The sequence below is a fragment of the Salmo trutta genome, chromosome 9 (assembly GCF_901001165.1).
Source record: "Salmo trutta chromosome 9, fSalTru1.1, whole genome shotgun sequence".
Classification (NCBI taxonomy): Eukaryota; Metazoa; Chordata; class Actinopteri; order Salmoniformes; family Salmonidae; genus Salmo; species Salmo trutta.
The window spans coordinates 14,695,419-14,714,084 of record NC_042965.1 but is presented as its reverse complement, the minus strand read 5'-3'; the positions used below and the strand labels follow the sequence as shown (position 1 = coordinate 14,714,084).

General features: G+C 45.4%; 1 protein-coding gene across 3 annotated transcripts in view; it reads left to right on the top strand.

Moving 5' to 3' along the window:
• The window catches only part of LOC115199985 (plectin), a 40,952-nt gene that overhangs the window by 8,960 nt on the left and 13,326 nt on the right, over positions 1–18,666 (top strand). For all 3 annotated transcript variants that reach the window (XM_029762604.1, XM_029762603.1, XM_029762605.1), the window contains 2 exons: positions 837–3,587; positions 6,042–6,167. In XM_029762604.1, the coding sequence (XP_029618464.1) occupies positions 837–3,587; positions 6,042–6,167 (2,877 nt within the window). The remainder of the gene's footprint in view (positions 1–836; positions 3,588–6,041; positions 6,168–18,666) is intronic.

Below are 18,666 nucleotides of genomic sequence, written 5' to 3'. Positions count from 1 at the left end.
GGTTAGGGGAGGGTTTGGCCGGGATAGGCCGTCATTGTAAATAAGAATTTTGTTCTTAACTGACTTGCCTAGTTAAATAAAGGTTAAGTAAAAAAAATATTAAACAAACCAGTTAAATGATCTTGATTGAGTTAAGTGCCTCTGTTACACCACTGGGGGGACTGGAGGGTTTGTACTGTATGTTCCCCATCTTGTTTTACACTCACTTTGTTTGATGAGCAACATCTAAAGATGGCTTTGTATTCCTTTATTTGAATAGAAAAATAACTTGTTTAGGTTTCTGACATTTAATGTAATGAATATTCAATAGTTTCTTAGTTTGCCCCGGTAAGCCTAAAAGGCCTAAGCAAAATGCCCATTATAAGGACTATATTCCTGGAAAATTCTGATTTGCATTTCATGTCTCAAACACTCTGGGCACCATTTTTTTTCTCTGAATCAGTCTTTGTCTTGGAGCATACAAGCGAAGAGAACGTCACTGCCACAAAGGTACAAAGAGCTTTGAAATCAAAGCCAGGGCATTAGTCATCTCTGGTGGTTCTTTGTGCGTTATGAAACATGCTGAGAGTGAAGCACTGGGAAAAGGTCAACACAGTGAGGCTTTGATTACCACCTCAGCACCACACCCACTTTCATGGGCCCAGCAAAGGAGTGGGATCCACTTTCTGCCCAGACACAGTTGCCTCACTCAATCACTTGTCTTTGTATCACCCTCTCTTTTTCTCTGTCATTATATAATACTAACAGCAAATAATACTATGTTCATGATGATCATGCAGACAGTGTCCAGAATTTGAATTAACTTGGGCCAACTCTTTGAATTACTTTAATTCTAGGGGCAGGACTCAGTCTTCATCTTCAGTGACCAAAGGAAGGTGGATGAAGACACCAGAGGGTCCAATGAGCAGCCCACCCAGACCTCTTCTGACCCCTCAGCTGCAAGGACTGCGGCACAGCGGGGGCTGGAGATGGAGGCCCAGGAGAGCCACCCGAGCTGTGGGGTGCAGACTGTGCGAGCAGCCCTATTTGAGAACGTGGTGGAGAGACACAGCGTGCTGGTGATGGAGGAGGACAGAGCGCAGATCAACACAAAGGGCTGTCCCAGGAGAAGTGTCTCTCTCAAACTGGGGGATGGTGAGAAAGGCGGCAGCCTGGTCACCTCCCCCTACCGCGAGCCTGTGTCTCCCTCCAGCCCGCTTCGTGTGGAGCACTTGTTTGACACGGTGCACGCGGTGGGAGAGAGGAGAGCCGTTAGTGAGATTGTCCCCTCGGCTCAGCTGGAGGACAAGGCCATGACCCTCCGTTCCAGGCATTCTGAGGGGAACAGGCCAGCTAGAGCTGAGCCAGTGGAGAAGAGACCTGCTCGGGTCCAAGGAGACCTCAGTTCGGCTCAGATGGGAGCACCAGCCTCCCAACATGAACAGGGACCACGCTACCTCAGGGTTGGAGCTCTGCAGAAGTGGAATACCGCTGAGGTGCATAGGGGGGCAGAGGTAGAGAAAGGAAGGCAAAGGGAAATGGAAAAGGAGAGCCACATGGAGAGGGAGAGAAAGGAGGAGGAGAAAGAGAGGCAGAGGGAAGCGGAGAGGAGGATGCAAATGGCTGTAGAGAGGGAGAAGCCGAGAGAGCAGGACAGGGAGAGAGAGGAAGTGGCAGCACCGAAGCGTTTGAAAATGCTGGAGGCAGATGAGCAGCCACCCAAACCCAGGGCCACCTACTTTGCTCTGACTGGTCAGATCCAGGAAGTCATATCCCATGGGGATGAGGGAACAGAGAGAGGGGACATGGAAGTGCCCTTTGATGATTTCTCTGTGATGTCTGGACAATGGGGTTCTCAAGGGAAGGTAAAACGGAACCCCTCTCTAGGCAAAACATTTGGGAAAAGCTCCCAAGGTCAAGAACAAGAAGAGGAACTGATGGAGAAGAAGCAAGCACAGGAAAGGAAGAGAGAAACGGCATGGGACAGAAAGACCGGGATGGATGAGATGGAAATAGAAAAACAGAAACAAGTCCTTGAGAAAGTAAGAGAATTGGAGAGGGAGAAAGAACGTCAGAGTGAGAGAAAGGAGTTTGAGAGGGAGAAACAGAGGCAGCTGGAAATTGAGATACAGAAACAGTTAGAATATTCTAGAAAGAGAGAGATGGAGAAGCAGAGCGAGTTAGAAAAGGAGAGACAAAATGAGTTGGAAAAGGAGACACAGAGAGAGTTGGAAAGACAGTGTGAGCTGGAGAGGGAGAGACGGTGTGAACTGGAGAGGGAGAGACGGTGTGAGCTGGAGAGGGAGAAAGAGTTTAAAAGGGAGAGGCAGCGCCAGTTCGACTTAGAGAGACAGAAGAAGTTGGAGAGACAGAGGGTTGAAGAGTTGGAGGAAATAAAAGAAATGGAGAGAAGGCAACTGTTTAGGTTTGAAAAGCAGAAGCAGGCTGAGAGAGAGAGACAACAGCTTCTGGAGCTTGAAAAGCAGATACTGAGAGAGAAGATGGAGAGAGAGGAGCAGGAGAAGATGAGACAACAAGCAATACAACAGGAGGTAGACCTGGAGAGACAGAGGGAGTTGGAGCGGGAGAGACAGAGGGAGTTGGAGCTGGAGAGACAGAGGGAGTTGGAGCGGGAGAGACAGAGGGAGTTGGAGCGGGAGAGACAGAGGGAGTTGGAGCGGGAGAGACAGAGGGAGTTGGAGCGGGAGAGACAGAGGGAGTTGGAGCGGGAGAGACAGAGGGAGTTGGAGCGGGAGAGTGTAGACGAATTGGAGATACTAAAGGAGCTGGAGAGAAGACAACTGTTTGAGAAACAGAATGAGAGAGAGAGACAACAGAGACTGAGGGAGAAGATGGAGAAAGAAGAGCAGGAAAATATGAGACAGGTAGCTAGACAACAGGAGGCAGAGAGACAGAGAATCCTGGAGAGACAGAGGAGAGAGAACCAGGAGAGGGGGGTGCTGGACTCCTTACCTCTCAGACCTAAAGTACTGAATCTAGACTCTGTGTCTCTGGGTGACCTCCACTCCAGAGGCAGTCCCCACTCCCCTGGTGCCCGATGGAAGCATCCATCTCCCCGGGGAGAGGACCACTACAGGCCTGGCATCCTGGACATAGACTCATTCAGGTCCCAGACCCAGACGCAGCCCTCGCCCACTAGAGAGGTGTTCCCTGTCGCTAGCATCAAGGGCTCAGACCCAGGTAGTGGGATGAGATCCCACACTCCAGAGAGGGAAGTTAGCCGTAGGGTGGGTGCAGTGGGGCGACCCAGCCCAGTGTGGGCCCCCTCTCAGCAGGAGCAGTGGGAGCAAAGGCTAGGATTCAATGAGGAATCGGTGGATAGGCCCATGGCTGGACCAGAACCACCCAGGAAGCCTGCCAATAAACCCAGCCTGGAGCAGCTCCTCCACAGGCAGTTGGACAGGGCCACGGCCCCCATTCTGGTCCCAGAGAGACGCTGGTCTGGTATGCCCAGTGAAGCATCCTTCCCCAGGAGAGAGCCCCACAGCCCTGGGTCCCCCATGGAGCAGACCTGGTTCCCCCAGGACTCAGAGCCCCAGGGGCACAGGGTAGAGGCCAGAGGACAGAGGAGATCTCAGGGCTCCCAGGTAAGAAAAGTATCTTATAGAGAGACCTAGGCTATGTGAGTGAATTGCATCTACAGAGCACAAAATTCAGTGAATTCAACCAGTAATAATGGCTAATTAAAGAAGGACCATCGCTTACTTACTCCTTCTTTATTTGTATTGTTTTACTGCATTAGGATAATAACATACTCAGACCTTTCGGCTTTCACCGCCTTCACGGTGTTGGTTAAAATCTTACAATCAGGAACAACTTTTGCTTCTAACCAGGTTAGTCATCTGCCTATCAGGGATGGCTTCTCTCGTCTACCTGTATCAGGGCTCTCTAACCCTGTTCCTGGAAAGCTACCCTCCTGTAGGTTTTCATTTGAACCCTGTTCCTAGAAAGCTACCCTCCTGTAGGTTTTCGCTCGAACCCCAGTTGTAACTAACCTGATTCAGCTTATCAACCAGCAAATTATTAGAATCAGTTGCGCTAGATTAGGGTTGGAGTGACAATCTACAGTTCAGTAGCTCTCCAGGAACAGGGTTGGAGTGACAATCTACAGTTCAGTAGCTCTCCAGGAACAGGGTTGGAGTGACAGTCTACGGTTAAGTAGCTCTCCAGGAACAGGGTTGGAGTGACAATCTACAGGATGGTAGCTCTCCAGGAACAGGGTTGGAGTGACAATCTACAGGATGGTAGCTCTCCAGGAACAGGGTTGGAGTGACAATCTACAGGATGGTAGCTCTCCAGGAACAGGGTTGGAGTGACAATCTACAGGATGGTAGCTCTCCAGGAACAGGGTTGGAGAGCCCTAACCTGTATACATGTTACAATCACAAAGAAAGTACCGAATTGTAAGATATGGGAGCGGGCTCAGAAGGCAATTGGGAGTGTCAGGTGTGAACCGTTCAATAATCAATTACCTTAGGTGTACTTTATGAGTTAGCCCCACATATTTATGAACAGCTTGGTGTCCTTTGTGGCAAGCTATCTCATAAATTGTTATAAGGTATACCCAAGTAAGCGGACACCTAAGGCAATTAAATAGATTCTTTAATGGTTCATACCTGATACTTTTGGCCATGTAGTGTATGTGTGACTTTCAACATGGCACCGTTATAGGATGCCATCTTTCCAACAAGTCAGTTTGTCAGATTTCTGCCCTGCTAGAGCTGTCCCGGTCAACTGTAAGTACTGTTATTGTGAAGTGGAAACATCTAGAAGCAACAATGGCTCAACAGCGAAGTGGTAGGCCACACAAGCTCACAGAACAGGTCCGGCGAGTGCTGAAGCGTGTAGCGCGTAAAAATCCTCTGTCCTCCGTTGCAACACGACCGACTTCCAGACTACCTCTGGAAGCAACGTCAGCACAATAACTGTTCCCGCGGGAGCTTCATGAAATGGGTTTCCATGGCCGAGCAGCTGCACACAAGCTTAAGATCGGCATGGGCAATGCCAAGGTCGGTTGAAGTGGTGTAAAGCTCGCCGCCATTGGACTCTGGAGCAGTGGAAACCCGTTCTCTGGAGTGATGAATCACACTTCAGTCGCTGGCAGTCCGGCGGAAGAATCTGGGTTTGGCGGATGCCAGGACAACGCTACCTGCCCTAATGCATAGTGCCAACTGTAAAGTTTGGTGGAAGAGAGATAATGGTCTGGGGCTGTTTTTCATGGTTCAGGCTAGGCCCCTTTGTTCCAGTGAAGGGAAATCTCAACGCTATGGCATACAATGACATTCTAGACAATTCTCTGGCAACAGTTTGGGTAAGGCCCTTGTTTCGGCATGACAATGCCCCCGTGCACAAAGCGTGGTCCATGCAGAAATGGTTTGTCGAGATTGGTGTGGAAGAACTTGACTGGCCTGCACAGAGCCCTGACCTCAACCCCATCGAACAACTTTGTGATGAATTGGAACTCTGACTGCAAGCCAGGCCTAATCGGCAAAAAAATCAGTGCCTGACCTTGTGTCTGAATGGAAGCAAGTCCCTTCAGCAAGGTTCCAACAAATAAATAGTTGAAAGCCTTCCCAGAAGAGTGGTGACTGTTATAGCAGCAAAGGGGGGACCAGCTCCATATTAATGCCCGTGATTTTAGAATGAGATGTTCGATGAGCAGGTGTCCACATACCTTTGGCCATGTAGTGTACTCTCAATTGTCTTCCGTGCCCACTTCCATATCCTAGAATTCTGTATGTTTTGTGTGATTGTAACATGTAGACCAGAGAAGCCATCCCTGATTGGTAAATGACTAACTACCCTGATTAGAAGCACCTGAACGGTGCTCACCTGTGTTCCCTAGAAAAGTTGTTCCTGATTCTAAGATTTGAACCTGCACACTGAAGGCAAAAGCCGAAACATCGGTGTGTGTTGTTCTCCTAATGCACTAAAATAATCTTTGTGTGCGGACCCATCTCCCTTTTTACCTATGTGAATTTAACCAGAACAAGGGCTTTCGTGTAAACATTCCATTTAATTCTACTATCCCTGTGTCTTAGGAGCTGAACCGGATGAGGTCCCGCAGCGTGTCCCGTCGATCAGCCCCGTCTGAGAGTGCTGTGGAGGGGAGCCTGTCCAGGATGAGGAGTAGGAGTGCACATAGAGAGAGGGGCCGACAGAGCTCGGTGAGTCATGATGCTCTGTTTCCATGCACACGGGTATAAACACACGCAATCCCTGAATTTCTGACTCAAAGCTGGACGAGTTTCAGAAATGAGCTTCTGCTACAGTGAAATTACACTGCTTCAACATGGTAACAATTGGAGCCCCCTCGGGTTCTATGTTTAATCAACGTTTCCTTTCGAGCTGATTCTCACAGAAGACCCCAGTTATTTGGAAAAATAAGCTTGTATATAACTTTAGTTGCTGGGTTGGTTGTGTGTTTAGTTACAATAGGGTGGAGTAGGAATGCAGTTAGTTCACTGGGAGAGTTGAGTGCTATGCGGAGTAATGAGTTGATGAGTAATGTGAAAGGCATGGTCTCACTCATCTCCACCCTCTTTCACCTCATATAGCAGAGAAATTGAGGCCAGATATGTTTTCAGGTCTGTAATTCAGGATTGTCATTAGCTAATACGTGCATGTACTGCTCACTTTGACAGCATCCTGTTTGCATAGCTGGAGGAAGGCTCTGCTGTGAAATTGGCCGTAGTGATATTGATATTACTTTTATTAAAGCTACAATATGTGACTTTTTGCGTGACCCACAAAATTCACATAGAAATGTGAGTTATAGATTTCTCATTGAAAGCAAGTCTAAGAAGCGGTAGTTGTGTTCTATGTGCGCTATTTCTATGCTTCACGTCTTAAGTTTGGTTTTTCCGTCTTTTACTTTCGGTTTTGTACACGAGCTTCAAATAGCTGAAAAATACAATATTTTTGGTAATGGAAAATATATTTTACAGCGGTGTAGATGGTACAATGATTCTCTACACTTTGCTTGTTTTGTCACATAAACTGAAATTAGGCGAACTATTAGAATTTTAGCAACCAGGAAATGGCAGAGCGACTTCTGTGTAGTGCACCTTTAAAAGGATCGAACCCTTTTTTTCAATTTTCACCTAAAATGACATACCCAAATCTAACTTCCTGCAACTCAGGACCTGAAGCAAGGATATGCATATTCTTGATATCATTTGAAGGGAAACACTTTGAAGTTTGTGGAAATGTGAAATTAGTGTAGCAGAATAACACATTAGAACATTCTTCTACCAGATCTATAATACAAATTTAAAAAAAACATGCTTTTTTTATGCAAGAGAAAGGCCAATATATGACTTAGGAATCCAGGCGCAATTTAGATTTGACACTAGATGGCAGCAGTGTATGTACAAAGTTTTAGACTGATTCAATGAACCATTGCATTTCTGTTCAAAATGTTGTATCAAGACTGCCCAAATGTGCCTAATTTGGTTTGTTTATACATTTTCATGTTCATAATTGTGCACTCTCCTCAAACAATAGCATGGTATTATTTCACTGTAATAGCTACTAATTTTTAATCCAAGCTTTCTGCCCATATCAGATATGTCTATGTCCTGGGAAATTTTCTTGTTACTTACAACCTCATGCTAATCACATTAGCCTACATTAGCTAAACCGTCCCTCGGGGGGGACACCGATCCTGTAGAGGTTTTAAGCACCTGTCTACATATCAGCCTGTGCTACAAAGGATTCCATCCAGAAACAAAACAAGTTTATATCGGCCCAAGTGTAAATGGCTGATTGGGAAATGTTTATAAGCATACCAATATATTCATTAGATCAGAAGAAAATGAATGGGGGGGAAAATGCAGCTTTGATTTGATAAGGCATGGCTGCTGTCCCAGTGTTACTCCATGATGACTTTTTGCGTGTGTTTCTGTCACCACCTGCTGGTCTGTGGTTTTTGTGTAATACAATATGTTGAGAGCCTGAGTGGTGCAATTACCACAGGGATTCAGGGTTTCCTTGAGCCAGTAATAGCCGGCGTTTGGCGGTTTTTTAATTTTTATTATTATTTTATATTAAAAGAAATGCCATCGGGAGAAGATTAAAAAATCCCATTTGCAAAATAATAATTTTTTTGCCAATTTATTGATGGAAATACCAGCCGATGTAAATACATATGACTGGTCAAGCTTTAGTGGAATTAAATTGGGGCGTGTGTACAGTATATTCGTTATGTATCTTATTTATCACACACATACAGAGCTTTTGAGCGGAAAATCTGTCAGACGGTGTGAACTGCTGCTACAGCATCTCAAACAGCAAATGCATAGGCAACGGGAGGCAGGCAGGCAACGGGAGGCAGGCAGGCAACGGGAGGCAGGCAGGCAACGGGAGGCAGGCAGGCAACGGGAGGCAGGCAGGCAACGGGAGGCAGGCAGGCAACGGGAGGCAGGCAGGCAACGGGAGGCAGGCAGGCAACGGGAGGCAGGCAACGGGAGGCAGGCTTCATCAGCGCGTTACGCAGCACTTTCCAATGAGCTGGAGGCATTATGCACTTTGAAAACACACTTAATTGTTTAAAACCTGAACGTTTTACTACAAATTATGAGGCATGTCTTACCTTGCTTTAAAGTAGCCTAGCCAAAATCAATTATTTTATACAAGTTTTCTTTGGTTGCTCAGTAGCCAGAGGCACAATCCTAGTCATATTGCTAAGCAGCCCGTGCTCGTTGTTGCATATTAGATCTCCCTTCTAACAGATATTTTCATCTCTGTCACATGAAACCGCTCACATGCGGTGTGCTTTTGACAACAGTGTTTTCCAGCTAATTGCATTATGGAACGAACATTCGCGAGTAGCCTACTGCATTGTGTGGATTGCTGCGCTTATAATGTGAAGAAATAATAGTTTGAACATTTTAAGCTAAACATTCTGACTCATTTGCTTTTTAATTATTTATTTTTTATGTAGCCTACTGGTTCTATGAATTTGGGATGCATCGTCCTTAACTGTCCCAGATTCTGTTTGGGATTGAGTATTTCTTTCTTAACAAGCGGACCAATAGAATAGGTACATTTCTCTATGGGGGATAGTAGACTGACATAGGCTAATGGTTTTGCTGTTTGTTACTGGTCTTGTTGGCTGAGGGAAAGTAAATATGGACAGTTATTCTAACATGTTCAAAGTGCACGTCTGAATTGGGTAAGAAGGACCGCACATCGTTGCATCCTCTGTTAAGATGAATTACCAGCATTTACATTTGATTTCTGTCATTTTGAGCACCGTAGGTGGACGCTGTAATTAGGTTATACACCCAATGTACATGGGTCTGGCAAATTTCTCAAATGTCCAGTAAATTAAAATGTTGCCAGTCAAATGTCAGACGCCACATTTTCTCAATGGAAACCCTGGGATTCTAGTTTTTAATTGTGTAGAGCAACTGGAGACACCAGTGTGGAATACCTGGTCTAGACTGAATTACTGACATAACTTGTGGGAAAAGGTGTAGGTGTTTTATATAATTTCAGTTTGGGGGAGCAAGGGGATTCATTAAAGATGGGGAATTTCTTTTCTATCAGCACGTGTTAATGACTTGCTGTTGTGATAGTGTTTTTCTGTATCAGTATGGAGGTTAGGCCTGGTATGAGAGAGCACTATGGGAAATGTGTCTATCTCTCATGAGATCACAATGATCACATCATTACTAATGCCATGCTTAGAGAGGGCAGAGGAAGTGAAGAAAGGTAAAGAGGGACCGATGGTCGCCGGGCTCAGAGACATGGTGTACTACACGAGGCTGTCCTGCTGTCTGAGGCTTCTACACTGGCTGTGGGTAAGTGATGGGAGATCGTTAATCAGAGCAAGGAAGCAAGTAGGGCTATGAATTGCCAAGTACCTCACAATACGATATTATCACGATACTTAGGTGCTGATATATGTATTGCGATTCGATACTGCACATTTTTTGGTTGTTGTTTTGTTTGATGTTCCAAACATGTTGCTCGCTATGTCTGCAGCAGAGGGACAAGAGACAGCATGAGAACATGAGTTTATTAGTCATGGAAATAAAAGTGCTGAAAACATGTTGGCTCACTATTTAAAAAGAACACGGGGAACAAGCTATAGAATGAAAAATAACAGCGTTTTGGCACAGGTAGCGTCGACTAGGACTAGCTAGCAAAAAAAACAACGATAATTGTAGTCAAAGTATCAGTATTAAAATAATAATTGCAATATGTAAGTGTATTGATTTTCCCCCCCATCACTAGAAGCAAGGGAGAGGACAGACTAAAAGAGGCCTTCGTATAGGAATGTGTGGCTACTGGCTTATATATGTCTGAACAAAGCAAGTTATATTAGCCCAATATATGCTTTGTCACGGTGGCTGGTTGTGCATCAAGTGTGACTTCATCATAAAAAAAACTGGGTGATGCATATTTGAATCATATTTTTTGCTGGACAATTGTTATTAGCAGACATTTTCGTTCCTGCTGTAAAAACGTTTTCTCCGTAGTCAGTTGGTGTTGATGAAGCTTGAGTCTGTATGTTTTGTGGAGAGAACTGCGATTTTCTAGCTATAGAATGGTTCGAGGAGGGAGACAGTTTTTGGGGGTTTTAGATCAATGTTCCTCAGAACTATTCTCTAGACGTCCACCAGGGGGCACAGTTTGAGGTGCCACGGTTGTCATGCAGAGTATATCTTACATACTAAGGCTTAACTCAGAGAGATGACTCTGGTAGGTACGATGGAGTTCTGAAAGGAGAGACTTCTCTGATCTGACATGCAGTCTGCATGAGTCAGGGAGCCATTTGTTAGGCAAACTCTCTGACACGCTGTCATGATTCCTCTCTTTAACCATGAGCTCACTGTGCTGCGGACAGACTGGCTGACAGCCACAATCTCAGCTCTCACACACAGCCACACCTCTCTCTCTCTCTCTCTCTCTCTCTCTCTCTCTCTCTCTCTCTCTCTCTCTCTCTCTCTCTCTCTCTCTCTCTCTCTCTCTCTCTCTCTCTCTCTCTCTCTCTCTCTCTCTCTCTCTCTCTCTCTCTCTCTCTCTCTCTCTCTCTCTCTCTCTCTCTCTCTCTCTCTCTCTCTCTCTCTCTCTCTCTCAGGCATGCATTCTCTATCTCTCTCAGGCATGCATTCTCTATCTATTTAAAGGTAGAGGCTAAACAACAAACATCCACCCATGAACTTGAACTCTTAGTTCCTATCACATACACACACATGTTCCCCATCCCTCCTGTCTTCCCACCCCTTCCGCCCTGTGCCGAGTGCTGACTATGCCTGTGAGAATTCTCTCTCTCGCACTGCAAGCAGAAACAGGCAAGAGAAACAGAGCACTGCAGAACATACATCACCCTCCTGCACTGCAAATCCAGGCCCTCCCTCTCTCCACTCCTCCCTCCCCCTCTCCACTCCTCCCTCCCTCCCTCTCTCTCTCCCCTCCCTCACTTAGTTCGCAAAGGTTTCTCCTTGAGCGTGAGTCCTGCAGCGCTGGGGACGAGGAGCAAGAGACTGACGCATTTGTCCTCCACCTGCCCGTACCTGCAGGGGAAGAGGAAGGAGAGGGCGCTGGTCTCGTTTTGTCTCTTATGGATTCAACTTTAGCGTCACAATCTCCTCTCCTGTTTGTGCTTCTATACCCACGCCGCTGCTCTGCTGTTGGTGTGCTGGGTACTCCGAGGGAATAGGAATGAGTACAGCTCTCCCTCAGTCTGCCTGACACCAGCTGTTCTCTTCTGGTCTGTAGTTTTCCTGTAAAGTTTTCCAACAGGAAGACGACAGCAGCGTGGATACCATGGGAGAGGTAGATTCATGGATTTTCTTCCTCTGTGATTCCGGACGTGTCGGTGCGACGGCTTCAGGATCCCGCTGTCAGGTTTGATGTGTGAGGGGTATGTGTGTAAGATTTTGTTGTTGCTGCTGCTACTGCGGGTGACCATCAGTATGTGGCTGTGAAGAACCTGTTTGCAGACGGTGCAGTAGTAGATCTGCTGTGACCGGAGTCTCTACCAGCTGGGGTTAACTGTAGAACAGCCTTATATACCATTTTGGGTTCCCCGCTACGTAGTCTTGCCCTTCTGTATAACTGTGTATGGAAATAGGCATCTCACAGAACAACAGAAAGCTTAAATAGACTTCACCTCAGCCCCAGATTCTAGGGCCATTGCTGCAGATGATGGACTGAAATGGAGCCTTGACGGCACCAGCGGGACTCGACAGCACAGAGGCTCACTGAGAAGCACCGAGGGACAGTGACGCTGGACTGCGAGCCTGTAGCCGGAGCCAATTGCTGCATGTTTTTGGAGACACTAGGGTGTCTGACTGGCTGTGCCATCTCTTCCAAACAGCCCAGCTACTGCTGCATTAACCTAGCTACGCACCTCAGCAGTATCCAGGACACCAGCTCTGAACCTAGACATATACCTGGCTCAAGGACTCTCCCTTGACCATATTAACACACTGGACTGCTACTGGACCTCTGCCTGACTGAGCATTCTGCAACGTTGGTTCTTTAGTGATCTAATCTAAACTGAGATGGAGTACCTGGGGGACAAGTTGTCGGTGGCCCAGTCCCAGGTGTCTGGGTGGGTGGGGAATGTACGCCGCTCCCTGCAGGGGGCGCTCAGCGTGGTGTCCAGTGCGGTGGAACATGGGGGCAGGGGGGCCGAGGACAGCCCTGGTGGCTTCAAGAGGGCCAACTCGTTACGTTCTCTGGCCTCTCGCAGCCGGGACTCTTTCCGCAGGTTCTCTCTGCGCAGCCAGCAGCGCCTGTCCCTACGCAGGCGTCCTGGTAGCAGCACCCCCAACACCCCCACCGCAGTAAGACACACTTTGTTTACATTCAACCCCCATCCATCCCTCTCACCGCCAAATGGTCTCCCGTCAGTCACTACACATTCCAAGCACCTCAAACTTGTCAAGGCCTTCTCTATTTGTGTGTTTTGTGTCTTTGTCTATTTGTGTTGCCATGTGATCTCTCTCTCTGATCCTGATAGTTCCTGAATGTTCTGCTTTTGCTCGCTGCTCAGTGCTCACCCCCCTCTGCGCCTCATCTGCTTGTCTCTCTCCTCTTCTGATATCATCTTTGACATAACACTAACCTTAGTCTGTGTGTCTGCACCATAGCTCCCACTCCAGCAGCAGTGTCACTGGTCATAGCTTACTGTGGGCTGGAGTTGGGTTTCTCCCCGACCCTCACTCCTAAACTATGGTCTGTTTTTACCCTTTACACTCGTGGGAATTGGCCTATATGCATAGGGCTAAATTTAAATGTTTCTTACAGAAGACATCTGAAAATCATATACATAAACATGGTATCAATTGAAAGGGATCAGTTTTGAGATTATGGGACAATTATTAGACCAAAGTTCAGGACACAATAGTTCACCTGATACCAGACTGATTCGAAACATTACACTGTTGATTTTATGTGCATTTGACATTTAATGTACTTTTGGCCTCATTTGTTGAAAACTAAATCTTAAAATATTCTGGATAAATTCAGTAACATAAGAATGTTCCTGGAAAATGTGGGGTAGGTGCAACATAAGACAAAATAGTAACAAGGGTTTGAGTGAGAGGACTAACTGCTGTCTCCAAAGTGTGCAAGTCATTTCAATGTACTTTGATGACTCAAAGATGAGTCTTCACCTAGAAAGGTGTTTTTAGAGCTCTCCTAGCTGTGGCGTTGAGGAACTAGAGCGAACACACTTGTTTTGTTTGGAACACAGCCCTACAGCCCCGCCTCACACAATTACTGTTGTTTACGCAATCCAAAAACTGACCATTATGAATTGCCATTTGGGTCAGGTGGGCATCATTTCTAAGTTTATTCTATTGCCAAAATAACTAGCTAAGTTATAAAATACAATCCTACAGTGTTAGACTTTCACAGGGCAGTTCAGAGAAACGGGTAGTAATTTTGGTGATCATAGAATGGAGTCATGAGTGCATTCAGATGCAATGTCCACAGCTCATTTTCTACACAACAGAGAAACACAGAAACACTTTCTGTTCTGAACAACTCAGGGTATGACGCCATGTCATCTTGTAACTGCACATCAAACATAGTGATCATAAACGTTGACACTGTACTACATGAGTTTTATTATATGGAAATGTAAAGTACACATTTGGACTCACAGGTGTTTGGCTTGCTTGTATGACATCAAAGTGGTATTTATTATAATCCTCAACGTCTCATCTTTCAAAATACATTGATTCCTCATAATTTACAACATTTTCCTCACTCAGACAGCAATAATTTTGCAAAAGTTGACCAAATTAGCGGGAGATATGGTAGCAACTTCTGTTGTATTCGGCGCATGTGACAAATAAAATTTGATTTGATTTGAACTTGTCACGGTGCTCAAGTTCAGATCGGCTGTCACTCAGGAGCCCCCTAAGGCACTGCATCACTACAGACCCTGGTTCGATTCCAGTCTGTATCACAACCGGCCGTGATTGGGAGCCCCATAGGGCAGCGCACAATTGGCCCAGCGTTGTCCGGGTTACGGTTTGGCCGGGTTAGGCAGTCATTGTAAATAATAATTTGTTCTTAACTGACTAGCCTAGTTAAATAAAGTTTAAATAAAAAAAAGTTGTGATGCAGTTTGATTGCATTTTATGTAAGATTTACAGATTAGGCCTAGCTTGTTTGTGTGTCATTGAACAGGAGAATCAGTGTGTGCTGCCTGTGAGGAGAGGTTGTGATGAATGGTCAGAGCACTGAGGCCAGTGAGATGTGGGGAGAAAGAGGTGGACAGGGGCCAACCAGCTAATGGAGCGGTAGCGAGGATGGGAGGGGGTTGGGGTTGGTCTACTCACTGAAAGGACCAGGGGGGTAGAGGTGGGGCTGCTGGGATGGTGCATATGCACAATTAAGGGCTGCAGTACTGCTAGGTCCGGTTTGGCCCAGTTGGTAGAGCATGGCACTTGTGGGTTCTATGCACTCAATACTGTAAGTTGCTCTGGATAAGAGCATCTGCTAAAAATGACTTTAAAAATGTATTTTAAAAAAGCTGTCCCCCCCCCCCTCCACAGCATCTAATACCCAGAAAGTCCACACACCTGGACCCTCACGTCTTAATCAGTTGGAACGCATAAACTAAACTCCACAGACACGGCACCCCTTTACCGATTCACTCTCTCGGTCTGGTTTGTGTGTGTACGTGTGTCCTTGTTAGCTGGAGCCTGTGTAGTTGTCCGTACAGTACCGGAGAGTCAGCTGGTGGATCATCCAGATACCTTTAATAGGCCCTAGTCTCCCTCAGGCTGACCTGAACCCACCACCTCTCCGTCTGGACCCAGTCCTCTAACCTGCAGCCTGCATCAGCCAGGCCTGGTCTTAAAGGGACACTATGGGATTTTAGCAAAGAAAGAGTCAGATGAACTCGTGGGTACCATTTTTGAGTCTCTTTGTCAAGTATAAAGTACGTTAGGGGTAGTTTTGCCAGCCAATGCTACAGATAGACTTCCAGTCATTATGCTATGGTAACGCTTGTTAGCAATTGCGCTAGTTAGCAACTTCTTTCAACTGCACACTTTCAACTGCACATACAAATGGTATCCATGAGTTCATCTGACTCTGGGGAAGTAGATAAAGGGCCTCATTGCCAAAATCCCAAAGTATCCCTATAAAAGTTCTTAAGCCAAGTCAGCCAGGTTTTACTAACATTTTGTTGTGCTCTGCATTCTTAGCAAACACTTGTACATTGCACTTATGTAATAATGACATAACTAAATACCCTAAACATGTCCTTTTCAGTTCTCTATCAGAGGTCACTGTTTTGGTAGCTCTGTAAAATGTGACTGGAGTGCTGCTCTGTTGTTCACAGGGGATTAGTGCTCATGGGATCTGTAGTCATGTTAGGATAGCTGCAGAGAGTCGTCATTGACCAGTCTGTCAATGATGAGTGTGTTAACTGTTCAACATTCCTACCCAGAGGGGTTGGAGCAGGAGAGTGGGGCTGGTGTGATGTGTGTTCTGTTGTGTTGGGTTCATTGTACATGCACTAATTAACCGGCCTGCTCTGTTGTCTGCTTCCAGGCAGCATGACCATATGTTAAATGTGTTGGAGCTGCACAGCACTTCCTCATTCATAGAGAATTGTGAATGGCCATTATACATCACAGAGATATAACTGTTCTTTTCCAGTTTGCACTAAGGAAATAGATTCATAACATGTCCAACTCACGACGCCTTCAGTTTTATTTTACCAGGTTAGTCTCATTGAGATTAAAAATCTTTTTTTTGATAGAGACCTGGCCAAATTACCAGAACATAAAGTTTCATACAAAGGCACATTTACAACATAAAACACTACAGTTTAAAAACATGAATTTACACATTGACCAGGCAAGATGCTTTGGAGAGGTTTGGTGCATTTAGGGGTCATAACATTGAAAGCCCCCCCACTTCATTGTCCACCATAGTTTCTACCCAGTCTTTAAAGTCATTCAAAGAGAACAGCTCCTGTAATGTCATGTCCTTTTGTAGCTCGTTCCAAAGCACAGTCAGCAAAATAGTCATGTGAGCTTAGGCGATAATTGTAATTTGTCTGCTGGACAAAATGGGCTATATCCTATTTTCAGCACATCAACCCAAAGTTGTCATTTTGTAGAGGTCAACCGATTAATCGGAATGGCCGATTTAATTAGGGCCGATTTTAAAAGATTTCATAACAATCGGTAATCTGTATTTTTGGCCACCGATTAGCCTATTTTAAAAAAATTATTATTATTATTATTTTTTTTTAACCAGGCAAGTCAGTTAAGAACGCATTCTTATTTTCAATGACGGCCTAGGAACGGTGGGTTAACTGCCTTGTTCAGGGGCAGAACGACAGATTTTTACCTTGTCAACTTGGGGATTCAATCTTGCAACCTTACGGTTAACTAGTCCAACGCTCTAACCACCTGCTTTACATTGTACTCCACGAGGAGCCTGCCTGTTACGCGAATGCAGTAAGAAGCCAAGGTAAGTTGCTAGCTAGCATGAAACTTATCTTATAAAAAACAATCAATCATAATCACTAGTTAACTACACATGGTTGATGATATTACTAGTTTATCTAGCCTGTCCTGCGTTGCATATAATCGATGTGGTGCGCATTCGCGATAAAGGACTCTCGTTGCTCCAACTTGTACCTAACCATAAACATCAATGTCTTTCTTAAAATCAATACACGAGTATATATTTTTAAACCCGCATATTTAGTTAATATTGCCTGCTAACATGAATTTCTTTTAACTAGGGAAAATGTGTCACCTCTGCAACAGAGTCAGGGTATATGCAGCAGTTTGGGCCACCTGGCTCGTTGCGAACTGTGTGAATACTATTTCTTCCTAACAAAGACAGCCAACTTCGCCAAACGGGGGATGTATTAACAAAAGCGCATTTGCGAAAAAAGCACAATCGTTGCACGACTGTACCTAACCATAAACATCAATGCCTTTCTTAAAATCAATACACAGAAGTATGTATTTTTAAACCTGCATATTTAGCTAAAATAAATCCAGGTTAGCAGGCAATATTAACCAGGTGAAATTGTGTCACTTCTCTTGCGTTCATTGCATGCAGAGTCAGGGTATATGCAACAGTTTGGGCCGCCTGGCTCGTTGCGAACTAATTTGCCAGAATTTTACGTAATTATGACATAACATTGAAGGTTGTGCAATGTAACAGGTATATTTAGATTTAGGGATGCCACCCGTTAGATAAAATACAGAACCGTTCCGTATTTCACTGAAAGAATAAACGTGATAGTTTCCGGATTCGACCATATTAATGACCTAAGGCTCGTGTTTCTGTGTGTTATTATGTTATAATTAATGATTGATGAAAGGTCTCTCAGGTCATGTTGATGTCTGTGATGGTGTAATCGTGGCAGGCTGTTATTATTCAGAGCTGTGATGTCTGTTTGGTCTAACTTTCCAAGGGGCCTCAAATTCTTCAGCCACATGTCAGGTTGACTGACAATCTCCCTTGGTGGTCAGCCCTTTCTCTCCTTCCATTCATCCGCTCATTGTTCTGTCGTTTCCCTTGACGCACCCTTCCTGTCCACAGATGTTAAGGAAAAGTCAGCTTCACTACCACTCTGATTCAAAATCACAGCCAGAAGGAAACCTATTTACCAGATAAGGTGCCTGGCAGGCCTGCTCTGTCCTTGTATCCAGTGGATTGTTGATAGCAGAGCCTACACCCTCACATTGTCAATACTGAAGGACTTTCAGCAGCACTAATAGTCAGCCAGTCCATGTTATTTCTTAACCCTCTCAGTCTTGCTGCTATTGTTTGGTTGACAGGTAACAGAGTAGCCTCGGGAGTGGCAAACACTAAGTGAGGGTGTGTTTGGGTGTGTCCATCCATGTACACTGTGGATATGGTAGGTGTTCACGGAATTTAGATTACAGGAGATTTTCTTATTGAATGGTACATGCTTAGTCCTGTGCATTAGCTGTGTTTACAGACCCTTCGGGCTGAAATTCATTATATTTATTATAAAGGGGTTTTATGAAGTGTGACTGTTTTTTTGACATATCATAAATAATTCCTGCCTCAGACAAGACATGACAAGGTCTCTACTTTGTTGCTGTTGTTACTCTTTTTCTCAATCAAGGCCTGGAGTCGATAAAGGTAGCTGTACTCGAGCACTGACCAAACCTGGTCTGTTTGAAAGGC